The sequence below is a fragment of the Scomber japonicus genome, chromosome 22 (genome assembly GCF_027409825.1).
Source record: "Scomber japonicus isolate fScoJap1 chromosome 22, fScoJap1.pri, whole genome shotgun sequence".
Taxonomy (NCBI): Eukaryota; Metazoa; Chordata; class Actinopteri; order Scombriformes; family Scombridae; genus Scomber; species Scomber japonicus.
In genome coordinates, this window is record NC_070599.1 from 18302806 (window position 1) to 18328950 (window position 26145).

The following is a 26145-nucleotide window of genomic DNA, read 5'->3' on the forward strand; positions in this document are numbered from 1 at the left end:
TACCGTTTTTCACCCCCCCCACCCCCCAATTCGCCTTCCCCCCTTTACGTCTGTGATAAGCGTACGATGGGTGGTCTAGCATCAGCAAACACTTCATGCTACTGGTGAAAAATATGCAGAGTGCAGCGCTTGTTCTGTTTTTCTGAACTGAAACCGGATTATATTTAGCCTGTCTGCACATGAGTGGAGCTCAGTGTGAGGGGGGGGGGGGGCTAGGAGGGTGGGGGGACTCGTCACGATGTGGATACGATGCGTTGCTACGGGCGCTACGGGCCAAAAAACACAAGGCGTTTTGGGTGCAGACATTCCACTTTCTAAGTAAGCGACATGCTGATAAATGTGTATCTAAATATTCTCTTTTCTGGTGGATGGCAGCAATTTGTACAGCGAAGCAGCAGCGACTGTGTGTGTGTCTTACAGGGTGACGTTTAGTGTGGTTTTAGCGTGTGTGTGTGTGTTTTTGTGTGTGTGTGTGTGTGTGTGTCGGTGTCACTCAGTGTTCTTTAAAAAATATGCTGCAGGTGCGAGTGTTTGATCTGGCTTTGAGCTTTAAGTGTGTAGTTTGATCAAACCAAGCTGCAAACAGCCTCTCCTCGCCGGGCCTCTCTGTGACACTCCCAGTCCCGCCTCCTGACTACTGTCTAGCCAATCAGGGAGCTGCGTCTTGATAGGTCCACGTTGCTGGCACTTAGTCCCCTGCAGTCTGAGAGTCCAGAGTTGGCATCCTAAAAAAAAAAAAGATATAAAGCATGAGAAGATGTGACTTTACTAATTGTATCCATAGCACCTGCTCCTATAGTCATTCTATCAGACCTTGTTTAAATAGCGCTTTTCATACATATTAAAAAATCTACAACAAACAAGCAAAAAAGATATTTAAATTAAATAATGACTCAATAAAAAGGGGAACTGCTATAATAACTCTGCAATGGAGGAAACACCAGAGGTACAAAAGAAATGTAAAAATTCAGAATTTCAAAATAAAATAAAAGATGAATGATAAACAATTAAATAAAATCACTATAAAATAAAGTGGGTAAAACCAGAAATATGAGATGAGTTATGAAGAGGAAAGATGAATCAGGAAATAAGAATTGAATAATAAAGGATAATGCTAGTGTGATGTGTACCTGTGTGGTCTCCTCAGCGCTCTTATTGAGGAAGTTGAGGGAGCTCGCTCTCTTCATTCTGAGCAAGAAAACAAACCCACAATGAAACCTTAAACTTATCGACACACAGAAACCAAGACTGCACCTACAATCTGACTTATACATCATCTTTTTTTTTTTAAACAAAGTTGCAGAAGATTCACTGGTCTCAGCTTTTCTCATGAGAGAGTTTGCAATTTTTTTCCTCTTTAAAAAAAAAAACAATGTTAATTTAACCTCTTTGCATCTTGGACTTTAACTCAAATAAAAGCAATCTGGGAACTTGTGATTAAATCAATTAATTAAACACACACACACACACACACACACACACACACACACACACACACACACACACACACTAATCTCACCCTGGGTTGCGGGGCTCTTGAGGTCCGCTCCCCTGCAGCTTCTTCACCAACATCTCGCTGCTCCTTCTCAGAGCATCACGGAGTTTCCCAAAGGAGCCGCTGCGGCGCAGAGACCCGTTACCATCCTGAGGAGAAACAGAGCATAAAACTGAGTCAGCATTTAATTCAGATATTAAATATTAAGGAGATTTCTTGTTCAGGCTCGTCAGACTACAGAGGCTTTCATTTATTCTCATGCTTCTGGTTTAAATGCAGCTACACAGGCATTAATATAGCTTTGTGTGTGAGGTTGTGTCCTTCTTGTGATGGAACTTATAAACACATGGTCTGTATTTAAATGAAGTGACAACCATGAACTGACCCCGTTCCACTCAGCAGAGTCGTCGCCCTCCCCCTCTCCCCGCTGCCCCCCTGATCCGTTGATTCCTTCCCTGCAGTGTCTTCTGTCGCCTCCTCCGGCTCCTCCGTCCTTCAGGAGCTCCACCACCTTACTCTGGTTTATAGCATCATAACCCTGAGAGAGAGACACACACATAAATAAAAGAGAAAGAAAAACAAAGATTGGATGAGAGTGATTTAAAGGATAAAAAATAAAGAAATCACAGCTTTTTCTCAAAAGCTCACGCAGCAGGTCTACGATCTTAAAGCTTTTCTTTTAGCTTTGTGACTAATCTTTAAATCAGTTGGGCAGAGTTTACGAGCTGATGAATCACAGCTGAACTAATCAGGTTGATTTACTGAAAAGAGTCCAGACAGCCAATCTAACAGCAGTAACTCAACCATTCCTACACTGGTTAACGTGTCTGTGTTGCACCTGTTTGCGTGACTTGCTAGCGCACTCCTCCAGCGTCTCTGCTGCCTCCAGTTTCCCCTGACGACGGTACAGAGCTCCCAGGCTTTTGAGGGTTGTGTTCACTGTGGGGCTGCAAAATAAAACAGATGTTTTTCTTTCATAATGAAGTCATTTAAGGAACCAGACACGGTTTCTACAGAGTGCATCTCTAAGCTAAGTTTAGAACTGGATGTCGGCCAGTGAAGAGGAGAGCAAACGATCCGAGCATGAACTGATAATCCACTTAAATCTGCTTCATCAGAGTGGATTTTAGAGGAGTTTTTACTGTCACGTGCTCTAAATGGAGAACTGTTTTAATTCCTAGGAGAAACAGAGAAGGGAATTGTGACTTTTATGCTGTTTTCTCTTCTTTCAGTAATATTTTCTCATGACTGACACAAACAGAGAGCAGCAATCATCCTATAATAGTCCAACCACTGGCAGATGTAGGTGGACCTCCTGAAAAAAGTCCAGTTTTTAGGTTATATTTTGGCACATAAATGGTCACAGGGTATCTTCACATTTTTTAAGAACACATTTAATGACTTTTAAGACCTTTTTAAATACTTCTTTAAAAGGAAAAACAATACCACTGCTGGGACATAATAATGCAAATGCAGGATTTTACTGTTGTAGTGGGTTGAAATGGAGCTCAATGTAAAGTAATTAGATTCATTATAATTCAAACTGCTGATTATTTTTTACTTTAATAAGTTGATTGGTTGGTTATGTAAAATAATGATTATAATGATAAAAAACAAATTGAACAAATATAACTACGCTCAAATACAATTTAAAGCTTGAACTACAATTTTAATACATTTTAAGACAACCTTGTATATCAAAATTTCAAAAAACTAAATTTAGGACATTTTATTACTTTTTAAGGATCTGCAGGGACCGTGGGTCAAAACTGCCTACACTTGTATTTTCACGTCATTTGGGGAATTAAAAGATTCAATTAAAAAAAAGGCAAAAATCGTTCTAGACTGTCTGATACCACTGAAACTCTCCGTGTTTATGTGAATTCAAACATCCCGACTCACCTGTCCACCTTGCAGGCTTTATACCAGCTCCCGTACTCTACATAGGGCCCAGAGTCCTTACGCTTCCCCTAACAGAGACAGAGACAGCGAGGATACAGAGAGAGAGATCAGAGCCATCAGAGCGATCAGAGAGATGGATTGGAAGAGACAGAGAGCAGGAGCCGAGTAAGAAACATTACCCAATTACACAACCTATTAAAAATGTCCCTGTTGTCATGTGTACAGTCTGCTGCTCTCCATCACTTCATTTCGCTGTCCAATCCATTTCTGTAATGGGCTGTAGTCTGCTGGCGGCATCAAAGGAAAAAAAAAAAAGGTCGGCCTTATTAACTGACCTTGCTCTCCTCTCGCTCCTCTGCGTGCATCCAGATGGGTTTGTTGTCGTCTGGAAAAAAAGAAAAAGAAAATCAATTTAAAATCTAAACAACAAATTAGATGAAAAATGCAGAAAATAACAATGATCCCTGGTTTGACCTACATTTAAACCTAAAGCTTCACTGTAAACAAACATGCGATTTCATATGAACACATGGCCATGCTCGTGCCAGATTCCTACCAAGGCACCTCTCTCTCTCTTTCTCTGTCTCTCTCTCTCTGGGCATGTGAGCGCGTGAGGGGTTGATAGGCTTAACGGCGACAGGAGAGGAAACATTAACATTAAGCCGTCTAGCACGCTTTGGATAGCTAGTGTGGAATAATCCTGCCGACCCACTGAGAGGACAGGAACGCTGCTGCTGCGGCGGCGGGGAGGAACGGGAATCCCAAAACATGGCGAATCATTACGTTTGTGTCAAAAAATGGAGCGAGAAAAAGCAGCATATTTTTTAAAAGCTTTTATAATCTTCATGAAACTGTTCTTCCTGACGAGCACAAACAAGCCTGTACCCTCATTGTCTCTACTTACTGTTAACAGATCCAAACTCCTTCTCGTGTGCTCTGGTCAGGATCTCTTTGTAAAGAGCTTCGGCATCTTTGAACTTCCCCTGCTTCAGGTAGCATGTAGCCTAAAAGAGAAGCAGCACGGATTAACCTTTAATTATCTAAAAAAAAAAGTGGGTGAAACTGTTTCATTCATGTAATATTATAAGCTGTAAAAAAAAAAAAATCACGCTGTGCTCTCACCAGATTATTTTTGGTTTTGGCCACGTTGGGGTCGTCGGCTCCCAGTTTGGACTCGTAGATCTCCAGGGCTCGTCTGTAGTAGTACTCCACCTCATCGTACTTGCCCTGGTTCTGACACAGCAGGGCCAGGTTGTTCAGCTGCTTCGCCACATCTGGGTGAAACTTCCCCAACACCTGGAGAGGACACAGAGACAAACCAATAAACCTCAAAACACACACACAAACAAAATCATATTCATACTGATTTTTTTGGATGGCCACAAATGCACCAGCACTCTAATTCGTAGCACTACATTAGCACAGTATTATATAAAGGCTGATCTTTTTATGATTTTATGCTTTTATTTTGTAAATATGTCCTTTATCTTTATGTGGAAATAACTGATTAGATTGAGAATGGCGTTTATATGTGTTTATACCTTCTCTCTGATTTCCAGTGCTCTCTTACACAGAGGTTCGGCCTCCTTGTATTTGCCCCTTTTGCCATAAAGAACAGCCAGGTTGTTGAGGGTTGCTGCCACAGCTGGGTGATCCTTCCCCAGCGTCTTCTCTCTGATGGCCAGGGCGTCATTCAGAAGGTGAGCCGCTTCTTTGTACTTGTTCTGGTCCCTGTGGATAAAAACACAGCAGAACTCGGTTTAGAAAACATTTCATTTGACAAGAATAAGCGTTAAAACAACATCCTCTCCATTTCCTACCTGTACACCAAAGCCAGGATGTTGAGCATGGTGGCTACGTCAGGATGGTCGTGTCCTGATGTTTTCTCCAGGTCCTCCAGGGCTTGTTTGCACAGCGGCACGGCCACCTCGTACCGACCCTGGGAGGCGTACTGGATCACCAGGTTGTGAAGCGTCCTGAGGCGAGCCGGGATCTCGTAGCCTCCCTGCTGGGCCGCCGCCTCTCCGCTGGGCTGAGCTGTGAGAACAACCAGAATGAGCTCACCGTCATCTAATGTGCAGCCATATTTGACACTATTTAATAAATCATGGAGGTTATGTTAATATATGGAGAAAGCAGATATTAAATTGCCCAGGAGTCATAATAACTTTGAGATAAATTATTTCTCATTAATATTCAAGTTTCAGAAAAATTCACAAATGGTTGACTTAACCCTCCTGTTGTCCTCCAGTCAAGTTAGGAAAGGAGGGAGGGAAGGAAGAAGGAAGGGAGGGAGGAAGGAAGGATGGGAGGGAGGAACAAGGAAGGGAAGGGAGGGCTGAAGGAAGGATGGGAGGGAGGAACAAGGAAGGAAAGAAGGAAGGAAGAAAGAAAGAAGGAAAAGAGGGTGGAAGGAAGGAGGGAAGGAAGGAAGGGGGAAAGGAAAGGAGGAAGGGAGGGAGAGAGGGAGCGAGGGAGGGAGGGAGGAAGGGAGGGAGAAAGGAAAAGAGGGAGGGAGGAAAGAAGGACAGAGGAAGGAAGGGAGGAAGGTAGGGGGGAGGAAAGAAAGAAGTAGGGAGGGAGGGAGAAAGGAAGGAGGGAAGGAAAGAAGGAGGGAGGGAACAGTCAAAACAGACGGGGTCAATTTGACCAGGGAGGACGACACGAAGATTAAAAAAAATTATCTTATTAGTAGAAAACTGGATAGTGCTGAAGATACATTAAAGTTTTAAAGGGCTATTCCACTCTTTCTATATATCATGTCTCTGAATGTAAGAGATAAAACATCAGAGCAGCATTTAAGAGTATTCATTCATCAATAATTGAAAAGGCAAACAGTGAAATACTGCAGCACTTACTGTCTGTCTAATGGCAATGAAAGCTGAGCTGAGCCATACACTGTAATGTGATTGAAGTCAGAGTTTGAATCCATTTACAAACCTGCACTTGTATGTCAGACTCATCAGTGAACTCAACATTAACCAAACCACAGCTCCTACTTCAAATATATACGGCACGTTTGAGGGGTCAAACGGTGTAACTTTGCCGCTTTAACAAGGAGACGCTTGTGTTAAAATGTAAAAAACAAGAGAACAACGTAAGCCTCAGTGTTTTTAAATTGATGGTACAGCTCAGACTTCAGGGCAAATGAGGCCTGAACGTTTTCTGTTAGTGAAAGCCGCGACTGTGCTGAGTGATTATACGTTGACATTCAAAAACAGGATTTATTCTGCTCCTGTGAGCTCGGGCCTCTGTGGCATTATGGCCTTATTTACTCTGTGTGGAAAAAGAAAGAGTTATCATATCATATTAAAAATAGAGGATCATATTTTAAGTATGATATTTGGAGATATTCTGTGTAAAAGTTATATCATATATCCTTAAGATTACTGTGATTGTTACTATGTGTTGTGTGTGTGATCCTCTTCTTTCCTTATATGTCCTTTTTATTTCAATATTAAAGGAAGACTTAACTCTGCTGTGTATTTAACAGTGTTTAATTGAAGAAAACATCTTTGTCATATTTGTCTTAAGAAAATATTATTTATAAAAAGATACTAGGTTGGACTGTGAGGCACTCTGCTCTTTATATTTGCTCTGTATCTTTAAAAAAATAAATCCAAGTTTTTGTTCTTACAGCAAATAAAAATGTCAAAACTGAAAATATATGTGCAGCCTTTCATGTTTTCCAGTGTATTCATGACTTCTGCTTCTATAAAACACCTTACTGCAACATTGCAACATTTGACTTGGATCACAGTTTGTCATTTTTACTGAGGAAAAGGTCGACCATGTGAAATGACCACGCCTGCCCAGAGAACAACCAATCATCTCTACTTCCTGTGATCCACCACTAAACTGTTCCTGTCCGCCAGTGTCTGGATCTGTAAATATCATTTCTGGTTCTGGTTTCTGGTGTGTGTGTGTGTGTGTGTGTGTGTATTCAGCACCTAAGTCCTGCTTTAGGTCTAATGGCTGCTGCTGATGTCATACCTGGTCCCTGGTCATCGTCGTTGGGGAACAAATCATCCAAACTGTCCTTTGAAGTATCGCCTCCTCCGCTCCCGCCGCCTCCGCTGGAGCTCTGGTTCTTCTCCTCCGAGGGCGAGACGTCGTCATCGAACTTCTTGATCTGGTTCATGAACTCCAGGTGCTTCTTCTCCTCCTCCAGCTGGGCGACGCTCTGCTCGCTGCGCTGTAGCTTGTGCTGCGTTCCCGCCAGCTCGTCCCGCAGCCACTGGTTCTCCTGGCAGAGGCGACGCACCTGAGCCCGCAGCTTCTGCTTCTCTGACTCTACGGCGCTCAGGTGGCCGGACAAGGCGATGATCACCTAGAGAAAATTAGACGTTTGGGTCAGTGAGGGTCAAATAAGGGTTATTAAGATGAGCAAAAAAGACTTCAGAAATTGTATTTTGTATTTTTATTGGTTTTATGTCATTTGAAATGACATTTGCACCATTTTTACCAAAAGTAAGACTGAATGCTCCTGAAAATGTCAAATGGTGTAACCACAAAAGAATGATAACTATTCAATATTTTATCCACCTACAGTGTATTTAAGTGTACTTATACAAATAATTACTTCATTTTAAAATATCAGATGGGTTAGGGTTAGGGTTAAGAAAACTTTTTAAGTATTTCTACAATTAAAGTTTAAAGCATTTTGTCAATATTAAGAAGGACATGTATGCTATATAAAAACAACAATCTTTTCTAAATAATTTGTGACAATTTGTTACAAACCATAGTGTTATGTTGCTAAAAGTGGATTATATTTTATTCCACATTTTAGTTCACATTTATTTTCTTGTATAAAATCGGGTCTTCATTAAAAAAATACTGGTTACACCAATTGACACTGGTTGGGTTGCATTATGTCGTTGACCAAATAAGGTCTCTGTCTTTTACCTGAGCTTCTCCCAGACCGAGCTCAATGGCCTCCAGACTCTTGCGGAGCAGGCCAGACTTCTCCTGGGCGGCGGGCGGCTGGGTGCAGTCCAGCAGCGAGTTGAGGAGCTGGGCGTGCTCCCCCCGCAGCGTCTCCAGACCCTGCATGACAGCCTTGGTGTTGAGGACGATCTCATCCTGACTGAGTCGCTCCAGAGCTTCTTCACGTGGATACACCATGGTGGACATTGCCTGGTTTCATACACACTGCGGGATTAGGAAGAGAGAAAAAAATATAAGAGGAGAGGAAGGATTTTTTCCGCCATATTTTCCTTATCATGGGAATGCTGTGGGAGGCGTTTTTAGCTGACATCATCTTTTTCCATCTCTTCTCCTGCTTAAGATTCATGCAATTTACAAAATGAGCCGCTCAGTGCAACCCCATCCTTTATCTGCTGCTGGCCACCGAGGTCAGCTGGAGGTGGGCCAGACAAAGGGAAGAGAGATATGAGATGAAAAAGAAAAGAAGAATAGAGGTCATGCAAGTGGAGGAGGATGAGAGAAAAGAGAATGGAAATATGAGACAATGAAGACGAGGCGGGAGGAAATAAAGAGATAGGAGGTCAAACAGGAAGAAGAAACAAATAAAAAGGGAGAGAATAGAATAAATATAGATCACATTTAATGATAAAAATGAACCCTGTCAAAGCCAATAAGTTAAAAGCTATTGAATTAACATAAAAACTCTCCAGAGCTGCATTCATGTTTTTTAGAGGCAGTTTTATAATCATTGCCACATCATACGAGAAGAAAAAGTAAAAATAAGCTTCATGATATTACTCAAAGCTCTATTTTTGTCTGTTTTTCTCATCAAAGATCATCTATTTCAAAGAGGTCAACGTCCAAATTATAGTTCCCCATTTCACTGTTACATAACGTACCCCTTGGGTTTAGAGTTAGAGGAGATTAAAAGTGATAAGAAGTACGTGGTTGTGTACGAGTACCAAAGTACATGTATAGTTTAAACCCTTTTAAGATTACTACAAGAGGATTCATCCGAGCTGGAAAGTGACGCAGCGGCTGCCAGCGACCTGTAAAGCCAATTAAAACGAGACACTGCCACACAACAGATCAGAGAGAGGGAGAGAGAGAGAGAGAGAGAGAGAGAGCGGAGTGACAAATATATCAAATATCACAGGAGCGTCGAAAAAGAAAAGTAGAGCTCGGCTGATTCATCTGCTGATTTTTTAGGTCATTGCAGACGCATCAGTATCTGCGTATGAGTCTGCTGTTAAATAACAAGAAGCTGCAGCACAGGGATGGAAAGGTGGATGCAGAATTTCGGTTATTTTCGGCTGCTTATTTGTGAGGATTTGCTGCTTTTCTTATAGATTATTAACGAAAACATTTTTTTTAAGCAGGGCTGCAATTAAATGATCAACTGAGAGGCTGAAATCAGGCAAAAGTTCTGCCTTTTTTGCTTGCGAATTACTTCAAAAGGCAGCAATAATGTGATATTATATGCTTTCAGGGGACTTTCATACTAAGGAGTGGGTTAGCGTTCTTTAAAATAAAACCATTAGTCATCACGACCAGATCTTGATGAGTAATGATGACCAAATGGGTTTTAACCCTCACATACTGTTCATATTCTGACTCATAATTAGTCTCTACGCCAATTTACTTTCATAAATACCCAGTGAGTCAGCCATCAATAAAGTTTGATTCATCTTCAATTAAGTTGTCAGTGAGCAAACAGAGTATATTACATTTAATTATGGGGTGAAAAAAAGATCTTCACAATCGCTGTATATAGTCCTTGAATAGCATTAGGGTTAAAAATCAGTTCATTGTTTACTTCTCTCAGCTTAAACTGTCAGGTAAATCCAGAAAGTTCTCGTAAATATACATATTAAGAGTTTAGAGGAAACTGTATCTTAATATGTGGATGGCCTCAATGCCTCTAGAAAGTTCAAGGTATCGATATATAATCTTCTGACTATCCGAGAGGAGAGATCTGACTCATTTTCTCCTGATCGTGCAGCCTGAAGGTCTAAATATTGACCAGCTGTAAATGAAGCTGTCACAGCAGTAGGAGCAGTAGGAGCAGGAGGAGGATGGAGGAAGATGAGGAGGACGGAGAAGCCAATTGTGCAACATCGTGACTTTCTCTCTGTTTTTCCTGCTTTGATGATAGAGGTGCACCTGTTCTCCTTTCCTGCTCCCTCCCTCCCTCCCTCCCTCCTGTCACATCTCTCTCTCTCTCTCTCTCTCTCTCTCTCTCTCTTTCTTTCTCTCTCCTATCCTCCTCCTCCTACCTCCCCTCCCATCCGCCTCATGCACTCACTGCAATGCACCAATATCCTCACTTCCCCTCTTAAAGCTCACCGTTTCCAAACGCAGAAATTGAAGCAGTGACACCTGCAATAATAGCCTCCTTTAAAAAAAACACCCATGTCATCACATATGCGTTCATCTTTAATTTGGACTATTTTAGCCTCATAAAATAAGCCATAATGAGCCTGGCGGATGGTCGAGGCCTGTAGCCGGGGGTGGCTTGGCAGCAGATCAATCAAGGTGACCGACAGTAGAGAGCAGTGTTCAAATAAATGATAGCAGATTACTCTAATACTCCAGTTACACAGGTACAACTCTAATAAAAATATACCTGCATTTATTTATTGGCCAGGTTTCGACATGTAGCGTTGAGCTGTTTGTAAACAGTGCAGGCCCGACCACCAAGATTACACAACGCACACTAATGCATATTAAATTAAACTACTCTACACTATTTACAGTGTGCACGAGTAAGGATATAATAGATACAGCTCAACAAAAAAAGTTATGTTTAATAATAATAAGTAAAAACATTAGCGACCGCATGTGACACATTTAACGAAGCTCGCCGGTCAATTTGACATATATATAACAATCATGCATGTGTCAATATTTATATGGCTTAATTTATCTGGGTTTTTACCTTCATCGAAGACAAGTGCGATGCTTTCTGTCCCCCCTGAACAAAGCAGCAGTAGGACAGTGTTGTGATGCTCCAGACGGACCTGCGTCAAGTTAGCCGACACCTAACAAACTACTTCCGGAAAGGGACATAAAAGTTGAGCGATGGTGAGCAGGATAAAACTGTCAAAAAAATGATAATTCAAGTTGTCAGTGAAGAGGGAAAAAGTGTATTATTCAATTTAAATAGGTGTATTTTAAATATAAAATGTGATTTAGTAGAGCAATGGGTGCTGTAAGATGTTAGTAAATAGCCGTAGGAGGAAGTTGAATCCTGTATCTTAGAAACAGGCGAAGTAAAGACCCGCCCTACTCTGCCAAACTCTGCCTCTGATTGGCTACTGCTCGCCTGTCTTCGTCTGTTAGGTGTAGGAATGAGGAGTGTGATTGGTTAGTGTTCGGGTAAGATTGTCACGGTAAGCCAATCAGATGATCGAGTAGGGCGGGGCTCTACCTCTGATTGGCTACTACTCGCCTGTCTTCGTCTACTTGGTTTAGGAATGAGGAGTGTGATTGGTTAGTGTTAGGGTAACATTATCAAGGTAAGCCAATCAGATGTTCGAGTTAGGCGGGTAGTGACTTCGCCGTCCTAGGAAAAAAATGAATGTGTGTATGTCATAGTATGTGTATGTGGACACTAGTAATAGCAGCCACACCACTGAGTTAAGTTTAATGCGATTACAATTAAAACTTTAAGTCTACATTGAATTAACTCGTAGCGCGTGTGTACTGCCGCTTTCTCCTTCACCTCAACTTACCCAGACTGGCGCTTGACGAAGGAGGACAGCCAAAAAAGCTACATTTGTTCACAGTGTTTGGCCAGTCATTCCCACAGAAACTTTAATTAAGTGAAAAGGTGATGTTATAGTCGATTTAGTCTGAAAGTGTTACAACTAAAAGAGTCACATGCCAGCAACTCTATAAATAGAGCAACCATGAACCTATTTTAGTGCAAGTAAGAGATACACATAAAAAATATCAATATAAAATAATTGTTAGGCCTATAGTATATTACCTCAAACCTTCCCTACCACCCTATGGGTACACTACTATCAAAATCATGACAATTAACCCATTTCAAAACATGGGTACATCAGAGAAGACATGGGAAGAAGAGACAAAAACATGAATCAAATCCCTTCATAGCTGTTCAAAAAACTTGTATAATATTATTCAAGTATTGTGTCAAAGATCCCAAGCAGAATATCACTTGATAATATCACTTATCAAAGAGCCATCCAAGTCAAGTCACAAGTGTTATTTATATAGCTCAAATCAGTCAACATACAACACCCTCTATTATACCCCAGAGCATATCTAAAAGCGTGACTTACTCATACTTGTATTTAGATGTTACAGATTGTTAGCTGGTTAATTGGGAAATGAAACGGGATGAAGTCTAGAAGAAAAGGAACAGATGCAAGTGAAGTATCTTGCTTCTCTGATGCTCTTTGTACTCTGATGTCAGCAGCAGCAGCCCTCATCTGAAGAGGCTGTTTGGGGCAATAGTGCAGTGAGAGGCCCCTCATGTGCCACTGACCTCTTTCACAAAGACTGTGTGTACTGTTTATTTACACTGTGGCTCTTTACCCCCCACCCCACCCCACCCCCACAATGAACTTTTACCTACAGAACTAAAAATCATTCAGTTATTTATTACAAACCTCAAACACTGTAATTAATGTAATTTTCTATAGGCTATCCCTTTATTAGTGGCACATTTATACTAAAGGGATTTCATTTCCAGTGGTATTTCTAAGGTAGTGTTGTGGGGAAATATTTTAATACAGATTTTCTATTACAGATTTGGAAGCCTATGTCTTTCTATATATGTCTACATTTCTCTCTGGCTCTTTATTTAGGATTTACCTCTTTGCAACCTTGTTTGTTACACACTAAAATTTTCTTTCTGTTAAAAAAAGTATGAAGTTTGCAACTTTGCCACCATTTTTGTTAGTGTAAAATGTTGTTAAATGTGCAAAAACCTCTAAAAAGCAAAGAGACAGGTATACAAATCAGGAATATTTTTATTTTAAAAAACAAATGAAACAATGAACACTTCCACTTTTCATCTCACATCTGTTTGATTGACAAACGTAATCATGAAAAAGCAGTACTACAAAACATGTCAAATTAAGAAAAGAAAAAAAAAACAAAACAACAAAAAATAACTAGAATACAATATAACAAGTACTATCTGATATGTACAAGCATTATAGTTTATTATAATTATTGTTATAGGCAAAAGGCAAAAAAGCTGAAGACTGCTGCTGAAGAAACAATGGCATGTGCAAAATACTCTCCACAAGTCCACAAGCTTAGGACGCTCCGCTGTGAGCAGAGCCTCGGTCAGGCAGAAATCTACTGCTTTTATAGGCAAATCCCGTTCCCATGAGGACAGATGGCAAATTTACAAGCTGCGGGAGGGGATGAGGGACAATATCTTTTCCAGATATTTTCAGAAAGCTAAGCTTGTGGAAGCCTGGTGAAGAAGACTCTCTCATCAGAAAGGAAATGTTTCTGAGGATGGTGGAGAGAAAAGACACTGCTGATCACTGACAGAGATTATTGATGGACCAAACAGCTCCTAATCTCTAACCACGACTAGTCAAGGACAGAGGAACCATTGGTACACCGTCACAAACACAGGTCCACACAGGTACAGAGGTACAGGTAAAACACACAGGAACAAGTTCAAGACTTACATGTAGAACAATCAGCGTTTTCAAAGAGACTTTAGGAAAACATGTAAAGTGTAAGAATGAGGGAGGGGGTGTCATTTATTTTATTTTTTTTTAGGTGGCAAAGACAAGAAAAAACAGCAAAACGTGGCTGTGATGGAAAAGCATTCAGTTCCTCTGAACATTGAAATGACGACTTTAGAACAAGGATCACTTTGTTGTTAAAGTATTTTAAGATATCAGCACCCAAAAATAAAACCCCACAGGAACACATTACAGCTTTTATCACTCTTTTTTTTTCTCAATACAATCACAATTTCTTCACATTTTTGTTTTGGCATGACTTTTTTCATGATGCCCCTCTGTCAGTGGAATATCTCCAATTGCAGTTCAAAGCAGGAAACCCAACATTTGACCTCCCTGTGAAGGCTGCAAGCCAAAGAGGCATCAATAAACTTCTATTATACGATTTAGGACAACTTTAGGTTCACATCATTGCAATAATTAGACTAACAACACTACAAGGCAAAGAGCATTTGGAGTTAGTAAAGGTTGTTGTCTAACAGCAGACACAAGATCATTGACCCTCAACATGGTTAAACTTTACAAGAGTTTCATTTCTATACATTTTGGGAAGGGGTTCCTCATTAAAACACTTAACATCGTAACCTTTTATAAAGCATACATAAACAAAATCTATAAGTTGTCACTGAACACTTTATTAATGGTTAAGTAACAGGTACCTAAAATAAAGTTTTGAGGTTGCCAGGTTGTGATCCCAGATTTTACCCTCATATATAGCAGTGGTTCCTCGGCGATGGACTGATACTGGGTGTTGGAAAATGTTTCTAGTGGGCCACAGTGACAGAAAAAAGCTAAATAATTACATAACTTTAATTTTTTACTTATTTATTTTGTCCACTTAGGAGGTGAAGCAAGCTGTGAACACATGGCGAACGTGTTAGCAACCGCTCGCTAATTTTCACGTTTGGCAGACATGGAGCAACGTTAGCAGACCTTTTAACTCGTATTTCTGTCCGTCTGATGAATTAAAGTCCAATATTACTTATAGCTCTGTTTTGGTTTCCAATTCCTCAGGAAAACTATCTGGCTCGTTAGCTGCTAAATGCTCCACTATGTTCACCAGCTAGCCGCTAACTTAGCCTATCTGCTGTTTGGTGTTGGGCAAATAGTGTACAGTGGATTTTAAGAGCTTTTTGTTGATAACAGCTGAAAAAGAGGTTGATAATGCCAATTTAGCTACTTTCTCACAGAATCTGGCAACTTTTAAAATCCAATTTAGATGCATACTGAGGACATAATAGCAGTAATAGCTCACCTAGCAACTTTGTGAGCTGAAAGATGCTAAAAAGCTTCACAGAGATGAGAAGTGCAGTTGTGTGATAATTCTCTGCAGTTTCATCACTACGAGCTCCGTCTTTGACATTAGACTTAGTTATTTGACCCACTGCTTATATAAAAAAATACTGATTAGTGCAGCTTTAAGAACAAGCTGAGAACGTATGCTTAACAAAGAGGTCCTTCATTGAAATTTGAGCTCACAACTTGGCAAACACAAACTTTCCATTCATGACTTGAAGCAGCTCAATCCTGACCATCAATCCATTTTTTAAGGATTTATTCCCATTAATAAAGTCATTAGTGACAAATTATAAACCCTTTAGAAGTATGGGGTGTTTTAATGGTACCAAAATGTTTTAATTTCTTTGCAAAGTCTTACACTTTAGTTAGCTTCAATAACAGCAAATGATTGTAAATCCACAACAGCAAATGTACTATTTAGTGCAAGTGTCAGTATTTTCCAATTCATTTTGGAATTAAACTTCCTGTTCTTAGGTTGGATTACATGACCTCTAAGTCAAATTACATTACAGTACATTAACGCTCATTGATATCCAGGAATAATGAAACCCGGCCTCTGCTCGGAGGCTATCAGTCAGTCAGTCAGTCTGTCTGTCAAGCCCTTATCTGGTTGTCAGCAACACAAGTGAAAAGAACTGCAGGTTTTTCAAAAGGGTTGTGATCAAGAGGCCCGCTGGCTCGGCTGTTTGTTTTTATTGTTTATACAGAAAAGTTGAAGAAAAGTCACAGAGCTCGCTGTCTGTCAACGGTCCACGCAGAGAAAACGACTGCAGTGGAGCCATATTGAACATTTTCTGTTTTAGGCCAAATAACACCAACTGACAAAATTATAGACACATCTTCTCTGATAGTGATTACGCTTGTGTCTTAAAAATCAGTCATTCAATAAAGATGTAAGACAGCTCTAAACTAAATTGAATACATTCAAACATCAGGAAGTACTTCAAATGAATCAGCACCAACTGAGTGTTTGTTCAGCGGTGATGAACGAGCTGTCGGCCAAACAGAGAGCGAACAAACAAGCGAGCCTTCAGGGTGAAACCTGAACCTGTCCGACAGGAGGAAGAAATGAGCCAAGTTTTGAGACGTGCTGCGGACATCACAACTGTAACACTGTAATATCGACACAGGAAAATAACTTTCTAATCTATTTCTCAAAAAACAAACAAAAATCGTCTAACAGCATTTAAATCAAGACATTGGCATTAACACTATTCTTCTTTTTTTTAATCTAAAAACTATTTTGCTAATACTTCACTGGAGGTGAGAGTTACGATGTAGGTGACACAAGGTAGAGCTACACACGCCTGGTGAGCTTTGCTTTTTTTAATTAAAAAAAAACAGTTTTTAAACAATTACTATAAACCGCTATTCACGTTACATTCTTAATTTTACACCAAAGTTTAATTTCTATCCAATTCTTTTAATAAAACTGAATTAATTTTGTGATTTTTGTTTGTTTTCATGGTGTTTAGTGGTGGAAAAAACCCAAAAACAAAACATCTGTATTGGCCTTGTGTCAGGCTACAAAGTAAACAAGATGACCACTGTGGCTTTAGCAGCCCTAATCTGGTCATCAGTGATATTGATAAAGACCACATCATCAGCACACAGTGCCAACGCACACACACACACGCACACACACACACACACACATACGCACACCAATTGCATGCCCTCTGTCACATGGTAGAAAAACTCCTATTTAGTGATTTATTTATTTATTGTTTTTTTTTTTTTTAGGTTTCTGACCACATTACATTTATTTCACCACTTACACGCACACTTGTTACCGGTTACTGTACACTCACTAATCACCTTACGACATCCTAGATAAAGCATGTAGCAGACCTGTGCCAGAATAACTGAAATCAACCCGATTTTTTTTTTCCTGATGTCATTAAGGAGTCCCAAAAGAAATGGGAATGCTTAATGAATCTGAGGAGAAAGCTGCCCGTCCGATGCCAATAAGGGAATGATATTTAGAGGGCAGCTGACCAACATTGTGCTTTATTGCGGGTGTTTAACTCCCCATTCTAGCGGTTTAGATTCTCACAAAGAAGCAGGGCTTAACGCAGGAAGAAACACGCCTCCCCCTCCCCATCCTATTCCCATCAACGCCGCCGAGTTTCTGGATGGTTTAAATAAGCATGTTATTGTTTCAGCCTCCTGATGCATATCTGGTCGGCTCTGCTGTCAAAGAATGTTAATCATATTTTACCGGCTGCAAACACCCAGATGGTCCGAGTGTATTCATAAGTGCATAACGAATAAGAAGATAAAGAATAAACTGCACGTTACAGCAGTCCCTGCCCTGAAATCGTAGAGCTCCTCACAAGAATAAAACGTAAACTACGCATCACAAAACAGCATTAAAGGGAAGGCTTCACTATTTTTCACTGGAGCACAATTTTTTTTTTTAAAAGACGCTTCCCCTTTAAATATTATTTTTTTGTTGTTGTTTTTGAAAGAAAGTTGGCATTAGACATCCAAATGACTTATTACGGTAGAGAAAAACTATTTAAAATTGTTAAATGGAAGCCCTTGAAATGAAATAAAACTAATGGGTCTGCTTTGAAGGGCGAATCAGTATTACTGATGTCGGACATGTGGAGGAAAAACTCATTACATGCCAGCTTTTTATTCATTTGACTGAATTTTGTGATCAGAGGAGACTTTTCTTCGTGTTTTCACTGGCTCATGCAAACACTGAAGCCCTGTTGTATTTCTGTCTGTTATGTGTTACTGTTTCCGGCACATGAGTGGTGTTTATCTGTTAGTTTTCGGAGCATGCACGTGTAGATCGGGGGACTCGAGGTGAGCGGGAACATCAAAAGTTGAGGGTCGGACATTAGGGCTTGAAATCGATGAGTTGTTGCATGCTGTTGCATTCCATAAAACGGAAACGTAAATGGCAGTTAGCTAATAAACTTGTGCTGTAAGCCCCTTATGAACACACACATACACACACACACGCGCATACTGTACATTCACGTGTGCATGCACACTCTCCACACACACACACAAAAACACACACACCAAAAGGGGCATTAAAGTGACTAGTAACAGCGCTGTAACCCCAACACCACACTCCTCCTCTCCCTCCCTAAAGAGAAATAAGACTATAGCGGAAATGAAACTAAGGAAAGAATGTAGTCCAGCCACTCGGCATCTTCTCCAGGCGGGGTCTGTGCGCAAAGGATCGAGGAGAGTCAAAGGTCAAGTCGGGGTCAGAGGAATCGGCGGAGCGGTCACCCCTAAGAGGGGGGCTTGCTGTAGCTGAAAAGTCCGACAGGTAGGTATTTGACGTGAGTGGGCCACTGAGCGGCCAGCTGGAAGAACTTAACTTCATTCCACTCAACGCCGTCTATGGACACTATAAGGGACACACAGAGGAGAAACCAAAACTCAGTTGACTTAAAAAGATGATAAAACTGAACGTGGACAGATTTTAATAAAGAGTGGGGGAGACTTTACCTTTCAGGATGGTCTGCTGCTGCTTGGCAGAGCAGATGAGTCGGCTGATGCCTTCAATGACCTGGCTCTTAGAGTCTACATCCTTCTCCTTTGGCTTCTTTCCCAGGAAGATGGTGGGAACTGAAAAGAGAAACAAATGTCACAAGGACTGTGTGTGGTGTGTCACAGGCTACTTACGACCAGATAATTGGGGGCAGCTTGTCCAATTAGGGACAAAAGCCACATAGGTAAGGGTAAGGTAAATCTCCAGGAATTGAATGTAAGTCTATGTTTAAACAATGTGTTAATAGTATGTTTACATCTTACTCACATTTAAAGTTTAAGAATCTGTCTGCAATACGATTCATTCTGTACATAAAGTCCTCAAGAATGCCTTAAAACATCCTCTCACCTTTCTTGTTCTTCTCCTTGGTAACCACGGTCATGGCCATGGTGCTGACCTGGGCCTGTGTGTCGTTGCTGCCCCCGCCTGGTAGCCTGCTGACCTGCAGCGAGCGGAAGGCGCTCTTCAGCGTGTTCTTGCAGCCTGTGTCTCGACGTTCTCCCTCCCGCCGCTTCTCAGCCAGCGAGGCCAGCCAGTAATCGACCTGCAGGCCGATGGCATCCACACCGTGAGACATGCTGGGGCTCCTGTGGACATAAAGCTTCAATGAAAATATATTCACAACGTCCCCGGAGATTGAGAGAGATTTTCTACAGTCTTGGGTCTCAGTAGAAAAACATCCAGAGGAAACAAACCCTCCTTTTAAACTTTCATTTACCCAGAGTTCTGCTGAGTGGGTAAAACTCTGCTTCACATTCACACTCTTCTTCTGTCTCTGCGGCATTTTAACATGACAACACCTGACCTGCCACATGTCACTTCAATTCAGTATCACAGCAAAAGATTCACACACACAGATTTTTGTACATGATGTTCAACACATGTGCTGCATGTATTCTGCAGAGGCTGAAATAAGATGAGATTAGATCAGACACAGCTGCAGTCTGTCTGACTCTTTAGAGGAGCTGCAGCAGACAGAGCGAAAATCAAACAGACGAAAGCACGGCTGAAATATCAAAGAGTCGTTCGCTACTTGGAACTGGATCCCAGTTCAAGATAAACTGGTTTACAAAACTAGAGCCAGTAGCAGAATCTGCTACTGTTTGATTATAGACCAAACACAAACGGTTAAAAAGCATTATGACCTGTAACATCTCAGTATTGACACTAACATCAACATACTGGTATTGTGTGTTGACAGTTAACATATTATACTGTCACAAGAAAATACTGAACATAGAGAGAAAAGATGAGGAAGATCAAACAGAGATACAGTGAAATTTAGATTTATAGTAATATAAAAAACTATATCAGCAATATTAATAATCTTAATTTATAGAGCACTTTCCATAAAACACTTTACTAATAAAGATCATTAGATTTTAGTCAATAAATGCCAGTAATGTAAGTTAAAAGAAAATAAACTTGACAAGAAATAAAAAATCTCTCTCATGCTCTCCCATTAAAGTCTGTTTTAAAAGTAGATTTAAACCAAGAAGAGGTTTTTAAATATGCTCTATAAATAAATTGACATATTTGACTATTTAGCAAGCCCCATTTTTGATGATGATGAATAAACTGTAGATTTTTCTAACCAACAGTATGTGAAGCAGTCAAACCACTTGGTCAACCTCAAACATGAAAATATACATAAGCTAATTTTTAACGTTATATCCAGAAATAGATTATTATTTAAAATCTAACATTTCCTGGATAAAGTTTTAAAGGGGTTGATGGAGTGTGTTCAAAGTGTGGTATGGTGGTGCATTTGGGATTTGAGGATTGTAACTTGAGTCAGTTTTCCGCTAATGAGTAGACGATGTGTGAGGATGAGGAGAAATGACAAAAAAAGAGAGAAGCGAGGAAAGGAGGTAAGAGAAAAAAAGAAGAGAAAAAGAGAATAAAATTAGACAACAGAGAGAAGAGAAGAGAGGAGAAACAAAACTGCCGGTCAGTCTTTACCCTTGCACTGTGAGAACACTGCCCATGGAGGGGGAGGAAGGGGGCGTGGCCGCCTCTTTGATCATCCCTGTGGGGGAGCCGTGGGAGGGGGGAGATGTGGAGGGGACGGCCAAACTCACCGCCACGCCCTCCTCTATATCTCCTTGACAACCACGAAAAGGAAATAGCGTCATCACATTGTTGATTTCAGATCTAATTTAGAATTTTGACTTTTGTGCTGAGTGTGTGAAATAAGTTCAAACATTTACCTGTCGGAGAGGGACCAGACTCGATGAGACCAACCTTCACTACCTGGAAAATAAGCGCAGATGTCAGCAAAATATGAGAATAATCAGTTTTAAAACAATACTGTGCAAAACTGAGTACAAATCTTACCCCAATAAAAGGAATAAACTTCTGATAGGAGTCTTCATCTCGCCTGGAGAGAAAGTGAAATAAATGAAGTTAGTTACGACAATCCAGAGAGTTTTGGAGCTATGGGTTTTCTTTTATGAGATGTTCTAGCTCGTGTTTGTTAGCGTCTGTACTCACGTCCTGTGTTTGCAGGTGAGCATGGCCTCGGCGATGGGGAGCTGGTGTGTGACTGTGGCGCCGCTGATGTATTGGGAGATTCTTCCCGCCACATCTAACTGATCTGGAGACGACAGAGGAGGAGAAAATTCACTCTCTCTTCAGCACTGATTAAAGTGACAGAAGTGAACACAGGTTGCTTGTATGTATCTGTATGATTGTTGCTACCTGTCTGTGGCGGCTCAGACCGACTGAACACGTCTCTCCACGCCATGTCCAGGAAGTTGGAGCTATAGCGGTTGTCAAGGGCACCGAGATGCTTGGCAACTGGATGAGAGCCTGAAGGAGAAGGCAGGAAAAAGGTTAAGGGAAGGATAGGATAGGATGGATTTGGATTTAGCAACAAAAAAAAGAAGAAAGCATCCCTCATGAATACTGAAATCAGCTTTTCATGGACTACAGTTGTAGCACTACTGAGACGCAGTGATAAGATGAAATATTTGCCCAAATCCACTCAGCGGGCGCACAAGTGACTGTGTGTAATAGACGTCTGAATACATGAATGGACCCGAGTGGCTCCCCTGATGGATCCCCTAAAAATAATAAAGCCTTGCCGCAGCTTGAGCATGTAGGAGCTTCTTAATCACCATGGAAACACCAGCTGACTGTTGCTCTTACCCAGAGGCACCACCAGGAAGCGCATGTGGTTGAGCCAGTCGGACGTCTTGTTGGCGAGCTGAGTGACGAAGAACTGCAGGATGGCTCCGAGGTAACTCTGGCCGCCCACCGCTGCCACCTTCACGGCTCTGGGCATGGACGAGTTACAGTTACAGCTACAGGGACGGAGAGAGAGAGAGAGAGAGAGAAAGAGAGAGAGAGAGAGAGAAAGAGAGAGAGAGAGAGGGAGAGGTGTCAGTGGTGTGTGGGTGAGGAAACACGAGAGCAGTCTGTGGCTGATCCAATCATCCACCAAAACCTTTGAAATATGAAAAACACGTCAAGGCCAAGAACAAGAACAGTCAGCAGTCGAGAGAAGAAAACAACAACAAGAGTTAACAGCCACGTTAACGCCTCTGTCAAGCTGTTTGTGAAATACTAACATAATCACAAAGATGTTTTCATTTTGTCATTTGGCAGACGCTTTTATCCAAAGCCACTTACAAGTGAGGCAAGACAATCCAGCGTTAGAGGAAGAAGAAAACTGGAAGTCGATAAGTGTATAATAAATACCATTAAAGCCTAGAAAGTAGTACAGTAATCAACAAAGTGCTAAAAGGTTAAAGGGGAAGTGAGGTGAATACAGTGAAGTGAAACATAAAATTCAAAATTGAGAGAAGAAGAAGAAGTAGAAGAATAAAGATGAATGGATGGAGAGAGACAGAGCAAGTGTAAGGAGGGAAGTACAGTATAGCTTTTGCAGAAGTTAAACATATAGAGACATAAAGGCAAAGAGGAAGAAGACAGAAAGACGTGGAGGATGGAGGAGAAAAAGATAGAGGTCAAACAGAGGGATGGAAAACAAACATTAAACTTAAAGTGGGAAAAAAAGAGTAAAAAGATGAGCCATGCTGCACACGAATGGATGTAATACTCACAATTTCTGGATGCGGGTAAGCACAGCGGATAGCACCGCCTGGATTTCAGCCGGTGAACACGTGCAGACCACCGGGTGTCTCTGCACCTGGAGCTGCTCGGCGACGTACTGAAACACGACATGAAAATCAGTCGAGACGCAAGATAAAAAAAAAACCTGATGAATGTTAACTTGCTTTATACACACAAGCCTCACCTGTCCCTGCCAGTCGGTGCAGTTGACCAATATCAGGCTCTCTGGGAGCGCAGAGTCCGACAACAAGATCTGGTTCAGCTGGTCGTACACCACCTTCCTCAGGACCTACACACACACACACACACACACACAGAGAGAGAGAGACACACATGCTGAGTCTATAATCCCCCCGACAGCGACACATTTACTTTTCAGATGACTCATCGGGACATACATAATTCATTTCACAGCCCCAGGCGAGTCGTAGATTATCAGGAAGTGTTTGTGTTCTCTACTTTGGGAAAAAAAAAACTCAGGGAGTGGGTAGAGGAAGACGGAGAACAAAGGGAGCTTGTTTTTTCTTAAATCCCTCTGTGGGAATACTGCAACACGCTGATTTATTTCTGAATGCTGAGTTAAAAGGATGCTATAGTTTATGATAACTACAAGATCCTGGAAAGAAAGAAAGAATGAAAGTCTATCCATTAAAATGCTAACTCTGACTGAAAGTTGGCGTGTTTCGTGTCTCGTACCGGTGTGCTGTGTCCCAGCTCCGGGGATCTCTCAGAGTCTGAGCTGTTGGTCCGTTCGCTCAGAGGTTTGGACAGCTGTCTCTCCTTCATTGGAGTGCTGCTGCGTTTCTGTCTTGGGGTGTGAGCTCCATCCAGTCTTGGGTAAAAAAAAATAGGACAGCACGGTTAAAACATACTCAGGTTACTCAGTGTAACTTTTGCTGAACAGCGCCCTCTGTGGCCAAACGCCACTACACAACAGCTACACAACAGCTACACATTGAATTTCTCAGCATTTTGAAAGATCCTCTTAGAGATGCTTTTACTTGGGGAAAGTAGAAGCTGTAACCACAATCACAACCTTTTTACACCCCCAGCAGATACAGACCAGCATTAGCATTCATTCAGTCTCTGGTTATTGTTTCTGATACTCTCATTTTAGCTCTGTTTAGGTCCCCACCAACTTCTGAGGGAAATATGTGGCTTCTTACCTGTTAAATGTTCTGCTATGTTCACAAGCTGGTTGCTAACTTTGTCTATCTACTGTTTGGTGCTGATCAGGTAGTCTACAGTGGTTTTATCAGAGTTACTTCGCTAACAACAGCTGCCTGTTTCAGCTAGAAACACGGCCGATGTAGTTGTGGGCTGTAAAACCAAAACAATGAGCTAAAAGATGCTAAAAAAATCCTTTGTGAACATGAATTACTGCAGCATTGAGGACATCATCAACTTACTTACTGCTGAATTGTTTATCTGTGACATGCTACAAAGAAGCATAAGAGTAGCAAAAGTACAGTTGACTGAACATCAAAGTTACGTCTATCTAAAGTTTGCTAACACTAGCCGCTATATGCTACTAGCTGTAACCCATTGACTGTATATAAATATGGACTGTGGCTCCACTTCCTACCGCTATGCAAAAGTGAAACCAAAATATCTCCTTTCTGGGAGCTGAAGAAACCATCTTTGGAAGAAATTTATTTGATGTATACTTTGATTTTATTTTAGTTCAGTTCATGTAAAACCTGCTAGCATGGAGGGGACTTATGACCTATACTGCAGCCAGCCAGCAGGGGGCGATCAAAATGTTTTGGCTTCACTTTTTGGGAGCTGTCATGACATTCATCTTTATATACAGTCAATGGTTGTACCAGACCAGGTCACCACTGATGTGTGTGGTTCAGTGAGCGTTGCTGTGTTGCACCTGCAGTGATGGAAAGTACATTTATTCAAGTCCTGAAATTTAGGACAGTTTTGAGGTATTTTTAGTCTACCTACTGTCCTTTTTACAGCACTGTATTTGTTGTCTGTCACTTTTCAGATCAATATTTTACATTTTAAGACAACAAAACATAAAGTCAAAGAGTGGTAAATACATTTTACAGGCACTGTATGTATATATATGTATATACTGTATATCTGTATGAAGTATACAGTACCAGTCAAAAGTTTGGAAACACTTTCTCATTCAGGTGAATGAAAAAGGTGCATCCAAACATTTGACTGGTGCTGTAAGTAATAAATCCAATAGTGTAGTTTTACTTTTAATACTTAATACTACATATATACGTTTTAATACAGGAGTTGTAATGGAGGTTTTTTTTTTTGCTGTGGTACTTTTACTGATCTCAGTACTTCTTCCACCACTGTGCACCTGTAACCACACTCAGCAGTGATGTCACCAGGTCATGAAGTACACCTGTACATCACCTCTCAGCAAAAAGACTGTCAGTGGATGGTTGAGCTGAAAAACGACGACAGTAAGAGCTCGGCCCCCAAGACCTACGCCTGAATAAATAAAAAAACAAAAACACATGAATGAATGAATAACTAAATTAAAATATCTCCTCTATTGGAGTCATTTGTTACCTTGGTGACGGCATGGCTTGGGTTTCGCTTCTGCTGCTCTTCAGGGGCGTACGGGGTTTCTCTGGCAATGACACTGTGATGCAGGGGCCCACCTCGGCAAACAGCTCCTGATCTGTTAACTCCTACACACAGACACACACACACACACACAAACACAGTCACACACACACAGTCACAAAGACAGACTGTCAGTGTCAAAGAAAGGGGATACAGACAATCCTAAAGCCATCTCTCCTGACACCTCATCACTTTTTGTTTCTCTCTTTCTTCTGGTCTCCACTCTCTCTCTCAATCTGTCTCACTTATGGCAGTGATTTCCCCTCGGAGTGACATTAACAAAGATCCTGACGCACCATTAATTCTCTCTCCTTCACACACACACACACACACACACACAAAAACACACACACTCATTAGAAGAGTCGTACCAGTGTGTCGGTTTCAGACAGGGCCTCCTCCAGGTTGCGGCTGCGGGAGGGTTTCATCTTCTCTAGAGGAGGCTGCTCCCCCTGCTGGGAAGACGAGGGAGCAGCAGTCAGTCTACACGCTTAACGAGACTCGATATTCAGTAAATAAAAAGGAGCAGAAGTCATTACGCAGCCACAGCGCTCAGCTTAAGGCGACGAAACATCATAACC

At 41.2% G+C, this 26145-nt stretch overlaps 2 protein-coding genes across 3 annotated transcripts in view; both read right to left on the reverse strand.

Moving 5' to 3' along the window:
* Positions 1–594: 594 nt before the first annotated feature.
* On the reverse strand, positions 595–11311 carry klc2 (kinesin light chain 2). The gene is made up of 14 exons (XM_053343521.1): positions 11265–11311; positions 8306–8551; positions 7391–7727; positions 5218–5434; positions 4939–5128; positions 4520–4693; positions 4302–4401; positions 3733–3782; positions 3398–3465; positions 2334–2442; positions 1881–2033; positions 1520–1644; positions 1131–1188; positions 595–725 (listed from the first exon to the last, which is right to left on the reverse strand). Exons 2-14 carry the CDS (start codon positions 8531–8533, stop codon positions 642–644), a joined length of 1893 nt encoding a protein of 630 aa, XP_053199496.1. The 5' UTR covers positions 8534–8551; positions 11265–11311; the 3' UTR covers positions 595–641.
* Positions 11312–13319: 2008 nt separating this feature from the next.
* The window catches only part of LOC128383927 (phosphofurin acidic cluster sorting protein 1), an 80971-nt gene continuing 68145 nt past the window's right edge, over positions 13320–26145 (reverse strand). Inside the window, exons 11-24 of one of the 2 annotated variants that reach the window (XM_053343512.1) lie at positions 25936–26016; positions 25508–25629; positions 23660–23795; positions 23148–23252; positions 22954–23060; positions 22037–22191; positions 21587–21697; positions 21380–21482; positions 21224–21266; positions 21097–21139; positions 20849–20990; positions 19235–19473; positions 18844–18963; positions 13320–18742 (exon numbers count right to left, since the gene is read on the reverse strand). In XM_053343512.1, coding sequence (XP_053199487.1) covers positions 18624–18742; positions 18844–18963; positions 19235–19473; positions 20849–20990; positions 21097–21139; positions 21224–21266; positions 21380–21482; positions 21587–21697; positions 22037–22191; positions 22954–23060; positions 23148–23252; positions 23660–23795; positions 25508–25629; positions 25936–26016 — 1626 coding nt within the window. In that variant the 3' untranslated portion in view covers positions 13320–18623. Of the gene's footprint in view, positions 18743–18843; positions 18964–19234; positions 19474–20848; positions 20991–21096; positions 21140–21223; positions 21267–21379; positions 21483–21586; positions 21698–22036; positions 22192–22953; positions 23061–23147; positions 23253–23659; positions 23796–25507; positions 25630–25935; positions 26020–26145 lie in introns of both variants that reach the window. The other variant, XM_053343511.1, reaches the window with a different exon arrangement.